Source organism: Carlito syrichta, unplaced genomic scaffold (assembly GCF_000164805.1).
Source record: "Carlito syrichta isolate Samal-C Ts95f unplaced genomic scaffold, Tarsius_syrichta-2.0.1 Scaffold305409, whole genome shotgun sequence".
Lineage (NCBI taxonomy): Eukaryota > Metazoa > Chordata > Mammalia > Primates > Tarsiidae > Carlito > Carlito syrichta.
Window position 1 is genome coordinate 352,059 of NW_007249505.1, and position 12,893 is coordinate 364,951.

The following is a 12,893-nucleotide window of genomic DNA, read 5'->3' on the forward strand; positions in this document are numbered from 1 at the left end:
AAATACTTAGAGTGCATTCTCATTGGCGTTCTATGATTTGTAATATAGGCATGTGAAGAATTGGAAGCTAAAGAAATAGGAGTTGGAAAAGATAGACTTAAAGTCAGCCTGAGCTTGAACTCATGTGTTCTGATGCCAGACATCTCTGTTCTTGTCACTGCACCACTTTGCCATGTGTACAGAAAACGTGAAGGGCTTCTGGAAATGGACATGATGCTGCCTCCTTCACGAGTTTATTTTTATGAACTTAAACAGAATACCATTTGTGCTTAAAACCATCATGTAGCATGCTTCTGTAAAATAGATGGTTTCTAAGAGTTTACAGCATGACCTGCCCTGATGGTGCCTTGCCAACAGCTTCACGAGCTCTAGACTCGTCTAAGACCAGCCAGGGACACTCCCAAGCTATGCACAGGAAGATGGCTCCAAGGTGTGGCCTTTTTTGCCTCTCTGCCCCATGCAGCCACAGCCTCTGCCTCTTCACAAAGCACTTTACGATGTGCCTTTGTCTCCATCCTCTGTCTCCTACATCACCATCCAAGGCCCTCAGCTGCCTCCAGCAACAAGGGTGCAAGAGGAGTGACGCACCCCACAGATGTGCCTGGTGTGAGTGCTGGCTCCCCATGCCTCAGTCTCCCCATCTATGTGACCTACTCCTAAGATTGCAATAGTATTGAAGGAGCTGATGTTTGTAGAGACCAGTGCCTAGCACATAGAAGCTGCTGTGCAAGCATGTGTGTGATCACAAGAAACGCCCAAGATGCCCAACTGGAGTCACCTTCTAACAGAGCTTCCTCCTCCATGCCTGAATCCATAGACCTCTTGAACGCAGCACCTTGAGACTCTTCCTACAGACCCTGTCACCCCATCTTAATCTCAGTGACTTCCCACTACAAGCCAATAAAATCTTACCTGAGGCCTTCCTTAGAGCATTAAAAATCATTAACCTGCTCACGAGATTTTATCTTAAAAACATATTTCCATCAACCCCTTCGGGTCCCCTCCCACTGTGGGAGCTTTTCTGTCCTCAATAAATCCTTCTTTAAAAAAAAAACAAAAACAGAGCTGGGCTTGGTGGCTCAGCCTGTAATCCCGCACCTTTGGGAGGCTGAGGTGAGCAGATTGCCTGAACCCGCGGGTTCGAGACCCGCCTAGGCAACTTGGCGAGACCTCATCTCTACAATAGATCAAAAATTAGCTGGGCATGGTAGCGCGCACCTGTAGTTCCAGCTACTTGGAAGGCTGAGGCGGAAGGATCGCCAGAGCCCAGCAGGTTGAGGCTGCGGTGGCTGGGAGCGGCCACTGCACTCCAGTCTGGGTGACAGAGTGAGACTCCAACTCAAAAAAAAAACAAAAAACCCAGATTTTCTAATGTTTCAATTTTTATTGCAAAATAAATATAGAAGTCATCCATTCCCACCTCTACAGTGCACTTAACTGTAGCACCTTGGCTGTTTGTCAGCATGCTGAGAAAGGAGTGCCACACTGGGTCTCAGGAGAAGATGACCCGACTAGAGTGTCACCTCTTCCTGGCTCTGCTACCCGCTGAACCCCATGGTGTGACCCCAGGGCTTGCTGTGATCACTCCCACCTCCCAGGAGCATGCATGTGTCAATCACTGAGCAGTGTCACATGTCAGTGAACCCAGGTGGGGAAGACGCTGAGGAACGAAAGAGGCGTGGTTCTATAAAGGCGTGCCCCCCCCCAGCTTCCGTCCTAATGAAGAACACAGAACATCTTCATAGCTGCAAGGAAAGCTGCTCAACCCGGATGGGCGTGGTCCCTTTGTCACATTTACTTGGGTAATAGCATCCTTTTAATTTAAATTTTCTGGAGCTGAAAGAAACACCTTGGCCTTTGGGGCTTCTTACCAAATAAAGTAAAAATGGCAGCCATCTGTGTACCTGGGTCCTGTGTGGTGCCATTCTGCCACCCCAAGCTTGCAAACATGCCTCTCCTTTTCAGAGCCTCTTCCAGAATGAGCTGGGTCTAGTACATCGTGTCTTTGTTCTTCTGGGAAACAAACACAGGACTACTGATTGGTATCTGTCCTTTTATCCGGGGCAGAAGGAACCAAGGAGGAAATTTCAAGCACACCAGATTTGCAAACTACATACACTGTCAGGCTTTTCTTGCAATATCTGCATTTCCTAAATGATTCAAGCTCTGGGTTGAGAGTGTGTCTGTCACTTTCCTTTATAGAAATAACCTTTTGTAAATCAATGTACTGTTACTTTATAAAGCCAGACAACTGTCTCTAGATAGACAGCGATAAAAGCTACCAACTGTGAACTACCGTTTCTGTTCAGTTCACTCACGGATGCTCTTCTGAATCAGACTGGGACCTATTAACTGACATCATTAAATGATATATCCTAAAAATAAATTAAAAAATAGTCATTGGAGATTGGACAGTTGCATCTAACTTGCATACGCTCCTGTCTATGATGGATGCCTTCTCCACCTGTCCCTCTTCTGGACTGAAGTACCTTGGTGACCTAGGTCCCTGCAGACATCACCGCCATTCTTTGTGTCCCTCAGCCCCAGCCATCAGAGTGCACCTTGAAGGGGGAGGTCTGTAGCCTGCTTGGTGTCTCCACCTCTTACCTGTGTGCCCTCCCAGCTGGGCTGATGCATCCAAAAGATAGAAAGGACTTCCAGGAAAGACAAAGTCATAGGTCTGAACCAGAAAATCAGCTGTGAGCAGATGAAATCCCTTTTTCATTTGCTCTGTATTTGATGCCTCTGCTGAAGACACAGCTTCTGTTTCTGCCTGCATCTCAGCATCAGTGGGGTGGGAAATTCTTTTAACTTATTTTCCATACCTTTCTGTTCTCCTGTCCCACTGAAGGATCCTACTCTACCTTCTCCCCACATCAGCCACAACAGCCAGTAGGGAGTGTGGGCCTTCGCAGATCAGATGGAGGCCGCCGTGGCTGTAGGGTGGGTCTTCTCTCCCAGGCCTTGGGTACTCACTGAAGGTCTGGAGCCTTCCTGCTGCGTGCTCTTCTCCGTTCAGCGGTATGTAGAGACCTTGTGCAGTGTTGAGGCACACAAAGCAAGCACAGAACCCGCCCTCAGCTGTCTACACTAGTCTCAGCCGTAAGGATGTCTCAAGCCCAGTGGAAGTTGCATCTAACACGTTGTGTTGGTTTTGCTCTTAGACACAGAGGCTTTCCCTTTGGTCAGAGTCCACTTCCTGATGCGGGGGCTCCATAGGCCAGGTGCCACCAAGTTAGGGTCATGTCCTTGACTTTGTCTCTGCAGTGGGTCTCTCGTCGCTCTTTCTTCTGTGCTCCCTCTGCTCTAGCCTGAGGGAATTTAATTTCAGGGTAACACCAAGACTTTCCTGTCAGTTTCTGTTTTTATGATAATTCATCAGAAGACAGATTCACCCGTCATTTGACCTGGTTTTAAACAGCGAACTTCTTTTCAGGGTTACAGTGTTTAACCCCAAGTGTGTCCTCTGCGTCATCAAGGTAGCACAGGATAACTCTTCAGAGGAAAAACGCTACGTGTTCACAGCAAATTGCTCTCCAACTTGTATTAAATAATAGCTCTCACAGGGGAGGAGAGGCCACTGTCGTCCTCATCATTGGAAAGACCAGGGTGACAAGCAAATGGAAATCCAAAGCAGCCTCATCACAGGGCTGTCCGCCTCCCCTCCTGGGTGGGTCTTTGGGGAAATGTTCACTAGCAAGATTATCTAAGTTTTCTTAGATAATCCCAAACTACAGTGGCAATAATAGCCCTTTCTTCAGGGAAAACCAAAACACAAAAGAAGCCACCAAAAGCTACTGACCAGATAGTAAAAACGATGGCAAATGACAGTTGCACAAAAGGTAATCTGGCACATTAAAAAGGCCACAGCACCTCACAATGCCTGGAGGAACAGCCTGACATTTTCACAGATGTTAGTGATCACTCTCATGTGCCACATTACTTGATGCTTTTCTTGAAAAGGAAAAACATTCTCTACATATGATGTCTGAAAATACTTTCTGAGCATCATAAACCCAAATTCAGCCAGGCACAATGGCTCATGCCTGAAATCCCAACACTATGGGAAGCTGAGATGGGAAGATTGCTTGAGCACAGGAGTTCAAGACCTGCCTGGGCAACATAGTGAGAACTCGTCTCCCCCCCCCCAAAAAAAAAAAAACATTAGCCGAGTGTGGTGGCACATGCATGTGATCTCAGTTGCTTGGGATGCTGAGGTGGAAGGATCACCTGAGCCCAAGAGATCAAGGCTGCTATGAGGCATGATCATCCTGATTGTGCCATTGCACTCCAGCCTGAGTGACAGAATGAGACTTCAACTCAAAAAAATAAGCCCATATCCTGCCATCTACTCACTGTCACCTGTGTGCTAGAGATCCAGTGATGTTTAGCATGTGCCAATTTGAACATCTCTTGAAAAATTATTTTCATACAAGACATTTGCTCTACCAAGAATGTATGACAAAATCAAGACACATTCGCTTCCATGATTTTGTCCATCTCATTTGAAACTATTTGCAGATCCTGACGAATTTGGAGCAAGGCTTGGCTGAAGATGGCGGTATGAGCAGCGTGACACAGGAGGGCAGACAAGGTGAGCTGGCCAGGCTGTGCCTAACTCATGCTTACTGGATGTTATTTGCTCCAAAGCCTTTTTCTTCCTTATTCCCTTCTCCTTTTCTTAGTCAATAGTGTGTTCGTCCATTCATGCACTCTTCATTCATTCCTTTTTGGGGAACCAAGCACTGTGGGTGGTGCCACTGGGTGCAATGAGTTAGAACTGAGCCCCAATGACAGGGAAGAAGATGCGCCTTCACCACATAAGCATTCAACATGGAATGATTCACACTGAGGTGGTGGTCTGAGAGGGTAGAAGACACGCCTTCACCACATAAGCACTCAACACAGAATGTTCCATGCTGAAGTGGTTGTCTGAGAGGGTGCGGATGAAGGAGTCTGACCTCCCCATGGGGCTGCCTCCCCCAGGGGAACATGCAGCCTGGAGAAGAGGCTCAAGAAGGTGCTTCAAAAGGAGCTAGGTGAAAGATGAGACCTGAGAGACTACCTAAGATTTGCACAGCAAGAACGTTGTTTCAGCCGCAGGGCATTGAGTGCATTTGCGAGGAGTGAGCTTCTCATCAGGCCAGGAAGCCTGACTCAAGCAGCCCTTCCCTATCCTTGGGGCAGCATCTCCCCACAGGCCTGGTTGCATGGTCATTTCCTTCTTCCCATGGAGTTGACCCCCTGTGGGCTCGTGAGTCCAGAGACATGGTCTTCTCTGTCTCTGCAACCCTTATGCATGCAAGACTTCACGGGAACTGCTGGCAAGCAGGGCATTCCCTCTGCAGCCAACCCTGGAGGAACTTGAGCCAAAGGTGGAAAGAGGCAGGAACCTGGGGAGGGACACAGTTGGGGAGTGAGGCCAGTGAGGCCTGTGAGGTCCAGACGTGCTCATGGCAGTGGGAGTGAGGAGGGATGTGTCTGGGAAAGTGCTGGCCTGCCAGGTCCCCATCCTGGGCCCCGTTTATTCTTGAAAAGGAATTTTTTGAGTTGGAGTCTTACTCCATCTCCTAGGCTGGAGTGCAGTGGCACGCTCACAGCCACCCCAGCATCAACCTACTGGGCTCCAGCAACTCTTTCACCTCAGCCTTCCAAGTAACTGGAACTACAGGCGCACACTACCATGCCCAGCTAATTTTTGATTTATTGTAGAAAGGAGGTCTCGCCATGATGCCCGGGCTGGTCTCAAACCCATGAGCTCAGGCAATCCCCTCACCTCGGCCTCCCAAAATGCTGGGATTACAGACTAGAGCCACCGCACCTGGCCTGTTTATTCTTAATGTGTCCTTTGTTTAAGAAATCCCACATGATTTCTGGGTTTGAGGTGTATGTGTGATATGTGTGTGGTGGGATTCGTCAATGGTATGTGTGTGTGGTGGGTGTGTGATGTGTGTAGTGTGTGTGTGTGTGTGTGTGTGATGGCATACATATGTGGTATGCGTGCATATGTGTGTGGCGTGTATGTGGCATATAGAGTGGGTGTTGTGTTTGTGGTGTAGTGTGGGGGGGTGGTGTGTGAGGTCTGTGAGCGTGGTGTAGGGGATATATAGTGTGTATGGCGCATGTGTGTGAGCATGTGTACTCTCTTTCCAGGCAATTACTTTTACACGTAAATAAACAAGGTCTGAAGGAGGGAAGTCCCCATAACTTGCACACATCCCATTCTCCAGCATTTTTGACATCCACTCATTTGATTCCTGTTGGGGCTGCTGTTTTAGTGGGAATGAGCACGTAGTTATTAGAGACCAAAAAGCAGTTCCTAGAACTCTAACAAAAAGTCACACAGATAAACAGATGTATGAGGAGAGTAGGTGAAGATTTAGCACTGGAAAGGAATCTGTGATGATAATCAAAATAATCTGCAATTTGTTGAGACAATCCATACTTTACATTCAGTAAGAAAAGATTGCTCAAAATTTCTTTTTTTCACAAAAATAATGCTATAAAAGAAACAAAAGCAGCTAATGTATTTTTACTTGCTGAAAAGCAAAGTGACTTAAGTTTTTAATTCTAGCAGTTAAGTTTTTTGTGTTCTTCTTAAGCTCTCCAGCAATACACATAATTCCTGGGCGATTGCCCTCTCATGATGGAGAGTTCATGTCAGGCCCAATCCTCCCTGCTCTCCCCTGCGTATCCCTTAGTTACCAGCCATCTTCCTGCTGATTTCAAACCTTCAAGACCCATCTCTCCTAGTGGACTGGGTCCGTGGATTCCTTGGGGTCGCAAAGGTCCCCTGAACCCAACCTCAAGGTGTGCTGGGATATGCAGCTTTCCAGGGCCAAGCTGGTGAGGAGGCCACAAGCTTTCCCAGCAGCTGGCATTGCTCACGGTAGTGTCTTCACACTTCTCAGTCATGAGGGTGGATTCTCTTGAAGGGTGTGGACAGAGCACAGAGCGAGGAGTACTGGACAAGGGATGGACACATCCCCCTGACACTCTGGATCTCAGCCTATCTATCAGCAACACACAAGTTTAAGATCCGCTCAGTCCTCAACCCAGACCTTCCTCCTGATCACCCCAGTGATAAACAGGAGCCTTGGTCAGCCCTTCCGCCCCCCAGGGAGCTCCTAGGGTACCCCTACAGATGCCAAGAAGTCCATAGAGCCAGTGTGAAACCACTGGAAAAGGTGGGTCTTGGAGATGTGAAATCAATGGGAAGATGACTGGTAACAGGGATATGCAAGAGAAAGCAGGGAGGGATGGCCCAGGCTCAGGTGGCAGTGGGTGCTATGGGTACAAGGCCAGCCAGAGGGAGTATGACGCCTTCCAAGGAATGTGCCGCCTGAGTGCTGGACACAGGGGGACCCGCTGGATAGCCTCCCACAGGTCAGCTCTAAGAGGCTCTTCAGCCACCCAGGGCAGCCAGCCTTCCTGGCCCAGGCATACTACGAGCTGATGGTCGTGGTTTTTCTCAGATTTGCTCATGGTCTTGGGGCTCTAGCTCTGGAAACTTGGCTCCCAGTTGGATCTCCTGGCCTTTTGTCTGGGCCGATGCTGAGCGGCCACCCTCCTGGTTCTCATGGCATCATTGATGCAGACATCGCTTCTCAGAGCCAACTCCAGTCCACATGGATGCTATATCTTCTGTCTCACAATGTGGCTCGCAGCACGTTAAACATTCCAGGCCAAAACGTGGGGCTATTAACGAGAGGGATCTTTTACATCAGAACTTGCAGTGCCCTACAATTGACGGCTGGAAGGAACCACCCATTCACTTGGACACACTCACAAGCTGCTCTTGTCTCGCAGCTTCCATCCGGCTGTGGAGGGCGCGTCTGGGCCGAGTGATGTACTCCATGGCTAACTGTCTGCTCCTGATGAAGGTACGTGGGTGGCCGTGCTGCGGAGCCATGTCATGTTGGAGGGGGCGTCCGTAGAAGCTGCAAGGGAATTGCTGAAGTCCCCGACGAGGCACGAGCAGGTGGCCCTCAGCAGAAAATCCTTTTAAGTCCTGGTTGTTTAACAGAGTTCAGTAACACACTCTGGGGCCAAATTTACTTTCATTTCTACTGAAAGGAATCTCAACAGATGTAGAATTTACATTATCAAATTTAATTCTTTAAATGTGGGTCTAAATGATTTAATTAAAATACCCATTTTTCTCTAAATTTCATCCCAAAAAAAGTGTCCTTTGTTCTCTCTGTCCTTGTGGAGGTTGTTTTTCTCATATCTCGATTTGATTTTGTGATTGATGCTCACAACATCTGAAGACAGGCTTTTCCCATAAGACCTACTTCTTAGGACGTCACCCCAGAGCTCTCAACCCCCTGAGGAAACAGCTTAAAAATCAAGGAGCTGAACAGAAGCTGTCAGTCTTGTTTTTTCTAGTCTTTTCTCGCTCTCTGCAGGCCCTCCCCAGCCTGTGCAGCAGTGTGTTTTGGCTTCCCTCTTTGTTTGAAGACACCCCTGAAATACCTGGCTCACCTCCCACCCTGGCTGTCAGGGCACCCTGCATGGAGCTGGTGACACTGCAGCCAGCTGTGGGCCCTAAAAGCTGGCATGAGAATCAGCAAGCAGCAGATGCCCCAGAGCAGCTCTCCTGATACCTTCTGGGCTCTTCTAAGACAGAAATCCTGACTCCTCCCACACCTGCAGGTTCCAAGTGGCCCAAGGTCATTTTCAGACTTGATTTTCAGCAAGGCAGAGCAGGCAGTTCGCCAGGTAGATAAATGCGCTTACAGGTTCTGTTATTAACCATGAAGTGCCAGCCTGTTTTATACATGGATCTTGGAGTGGCCTTCGAGATAATGGTGTCCTCAGGCACCACCCCTGTTGGGCTAGACCCAAATATACAAGGGGACCCAGAAAAAAAGCAATTTATTAAAAATTGAGAGCTGAGCATCATGGCTCATGCCTGTAATCCCAGCACTTTGGGAGGCAGGGGTGAGAGGATTGCCTGAGCCTAGGAGTTTAAGACCAGCCTCAGCAACATGGTGAAACCTCATCTCGGTAAAAAATCCAAAAATTAGCAAGGCATGTTAGCACATGCCTATAGTTCCAACTTCTTGGAAGGCTGAGGTGGAAGGATTACCTGAGCCCAACAGGTCGAGGCTGTGGTGGTAATGAGTGTGACAGAATGAGATTCCAACTCAAAAAAAAAAATTGTGTATTCTTGCATGTTTAAACTACAGTCAACTTCCAAGTACTCTCCATTTGATGCAGTACACCTATCAGATGCTTTTTCCACTGCTCAAAACAGTTTTCGAACTTGTTAATCTTGATGCCTTTTAGTGCTTCTACCGTTTTTCTTTCACTTCTTCCACATCAGCAAAAGGTTTCCCTCTGAGGAACTTTTTTTATCCAAGGAAACAAAAGTCACTCAGGGTGAGATCAGGTGAATAGGGAGGGTGGGGCATGGGGTCATGCCATTTTTGGTCAAAAACTGCTGAACATAGCACAGTGTGGGCAGGTACATTGTCCTGGTGGAAGAATCAATCACCTGTTTGCCAAAACTCAGGACGTTTCTTCCACAGGTTGTGACGCAACCATCTCAAACTTCCAAATAGACTCTTGGGTTGACTGATCTTGAAGAACAGATTCTGAGTGCACTACAAAGGGCCTGCTCTCCAAAAGATAATTCCGAGTTTTGGGGGAGTCTCCCCATGTGAGTTCATAAGCGTCAGCAGCTCGTGCACTCAATCAGGAATTTGGAGCAGCTACAGTGCCCCGATGTGCACGTGGAGGGGTCTCTGTTGTCATGCTTCTGCAGGAGTGCGACGCTGGACGCTCACTGGAGACCCAGGGCATCCCAGTCATCCTCAGTAGCAAGTGACCTTGATGCAGCCTTGCACATCTGCAAGGCTCAGCTGCCTCCTTTAAGATGAGGTCAGGGAACCCAAACCTCTGAAGTCCCTCCCAGCTCTGACATTCACACAGCTCTTTATTACTAGATAAAGGAAATTATGGTTTTTTAAGGAGTTCTGTGTGTTTGCCCAGAACAGATTTTTCCTTCCATTGCCACATCCAAGATGTTCCCGCTAAGGCCATTTGCCTACACGGTCACATTTTCTCTAAACCTCACCCTCCTTCTGTCCCCTAACTTCCCTTCTCCTCCTTCTCTCTCTGACTTTTTTTAGTAGAACTTGCCCACCTCTGAGTGAGAATACCAAACAGGCCTCCCACTTCCCCTGCCCTGAGCAGTCCGTGCAGGCAGGAAAGAAATGGCCTCTTCACCACCCAAGGCTTTGGCAGTAGCCAGGTAGGCCCCAGACACTGTGCCCCTGTCCCCACTACCTGCCAGAACAGGCCATTCTCCCAGTGTGCTGGTGGCCCATGGCAGGCCTTCTCTGTCTCTTGAGGTTGCTGTCAGCTTTACCTGAAAGTCACCAGCTTGCCAGACATTCTTTTTTTTGTTGTTTTTTTGGAGTCGGAATCTCACTCCGTTGCTGAAGTGCAGTGGTACACTCACGGCCACCCTAGCATCAACCTGCTGGGCTCTGGTAATCCTTCTGCCTCAGTTTTCCAAGTAGCCAGAACTACAGGCGCGGACCACGCCCAGCTAATTTTTTGATTTATTGTAGAGATGAGGTCTTGCCAAGTTGCCCAGGTGAGTCTCGAACCCACAGGCTTAGGCAATCCACTCACCTCAGCCTCCAAAAGGTGCGGGATTACAGGCTGAGCCACCGAGCCCGGCTTGCCAGAACATTCTTACGCAAAGAAATAAAGAACAGATTACAAATTCACAGAACTGATGTTTCATTAATCATGGGATAAAACTCCTCAGGGAGGAAAGTTACCTGTTCCACCGGTGAGTTTTTATTTGCGTCTTTAAGACATATCAACAAAAAATTATGGAGTATTTGTTGTGCTGTAGTAATAATAACATCAGGTACCAAGTGTAAGTCTTCTTCCTACATTGTTGGGGCTCAGTATGCAGAATATGTTATTGTATTTCAAAAATACTTTGCAACAGATATAATTTAATTTGAAAGTTTAGCTTAATCTTTCATTTTCATGAGTTAAGTGAAAAATTTTGCAATTAAGGCCAATTCAAACATATGCATTTTGTTGCCATCTAGTGACCATACACAATATTGCAACAGTGTGTGGTTTTACTATATGGGGGTATCATGTTAATTAAATTGTATGGGCTAACCGAGTTATTTAATCAGCCATTTAATTATTTTGAATAACATTTTTATTACAGCAAAATAAACATTCATTTAGCTTCTTAGTGATGAGGAATCTGTGCATATATTTCAGCCCTGAATATCTGCATGGTAGACTACAATGCACAGTCGTATGTCTTACGAAGCCTTGAACATTTCACCATCCTCACTTTCTGAATGTTACTGCCTCTGCTGAGGCCTCACAGTAGCCTTAAGTGCCTGCACTGGCAGACTATGTGGATGCATGTGCTGACTGCCTCAGGCAGCCCTGGCCCTCCCTGGGTGCCCAAGAGTCTACCTCCCTCCCAGCTTCTTGCATTTGGTGAAAGGAGCATGCAGCTGCATAAACTACCACCCTTCTGGCTTAAATTACACTGCACAAGTCCTTTCTGGTTTGCAGAATGGTTGTAAATCTAGTTTCATGGTCACTAAACAAGTGTTGCTGCTGAAAGAAAGGAGTGAAGATTGAGCTGAAATAGGTTTGTCCCTGAAAGCAAGTCATTCATGTCCTATTCAAAGCCAAATCTGTATGATCTGGGAGTATATTATGCTGTGTCTGAAGAGCTCCTTTTAGCCATCTTCCCTGAAAGGGGCTGTGTTTCTTCTACCTTCAGTTAATAAACAATGTCATTAAATGATCGAATTAAGGAAGCTCTCTAACAGTCCTAAATCCTCATCTGGGTTGTTTGATGATAGACTCCTTGAAAAATGCCAGAATCCATTCCCCTGTCTGCAGCCATCTCCCAGGCAGGCGGCCTATCACCCGAGGAACCAGCACACATGACTGTGGCTGACCTCGCGGGCATGGCTGTCCAGCTGGCGCCGCAGGCCTCACACAATCCCTTCTCTGCTGCTTGACCCTCTCCTCTGGAATTCAGCTTTCTCACATGGTTCCCAAGCCTATGTAGCTATCCAAAAATATTCTTCTAGAAGAGCAGTGTTTTAAAATAACTTCCCATCAAGGATCGTTGTTTGATTTAAAACAAAAAACCTGTCCTTTGTCATATCAGATCATCTTCAGAGACATTGACCCCTGGCCCTGAGTACTGCAACAGAGTTGTTAAGGCGGTGATGGGCCACAGCATCACCCTCCAATAGCAAGCACTTCACACCTTCCCACTTCACACCCTCCCACAGCCGCACTCCCATGTCAGCTGTCTCTGTGGTGGCCATATTAGTCCGGAACATCATTAGCACGAGTGAGGCATCGGCATAACCCAGTGGCACCATAGGGCTAACAGCAAGAAAACCAAAGTCTGCCTTTTGTTTACTTGAAACCAAAAGTAGGGTGTAACCAGACCATTCCTGCATGAGGGATTCTTGGTGCCACAACTCTCCAGAGAGGAGCATGGGGGGGGCTACTAGAAGCAGGACTACTTCCCTAAACTTTTTTTCCTTTTTAATTCGGGGTCTCATTCCATTGCCCAGGCTGGAATGCCGTGGCATGCTCACCACCGCCTTGACCCCTGGGCTCAGGTGATCCTCCCACCTCAGCCTGCCAAGTAACTGGGATTACAAGCTTGCACTACCACACATGGCCGATTTTTCCTTTGTTTTTTTTGTAAAGATGAGGTCTCACTTTGTTGCCCAGGCTAGTCTGGAACTCCTGGGCTCAAACAGTCTTCCTGCCTTGGCCTCCCAAAGTGCTGGGATCACCAGGTGTGAGCCACCGTGCCCAGCCCCTCTAAACTTTTCAAAGCAGGCCCAGCCCCAGGGTGGGCAGGC

At 47.8% G+C, this 12,893-nt stretch overlaps 1 protein-coding gene across 1 annotated transcript in view; it reads left to right on the forward strand.

Moving 5' to 3' along the window:
* The window catches only part of TRAPPC12 (trafficking protein particle complex 12), a 102,172-nt gene that overhangs the window by 71,499 nt on the left and 17,780 nt on the right, over positions 1–12,893 (forward strand). The window contains exons 7-8 of the mRNA XM_008061662.1: positions 4,522–4,594; positions 7,810–7,883. Of these exons, the coding sequence (XP_008059853.1) occupies positions 4,522–4,594; positions 7,810–7,883 (147 nt within the window). The remainder of the gene's footprint in view (positions 1–4,521; positions 4,595–7,809; positions 7,884–12,893) is intronic.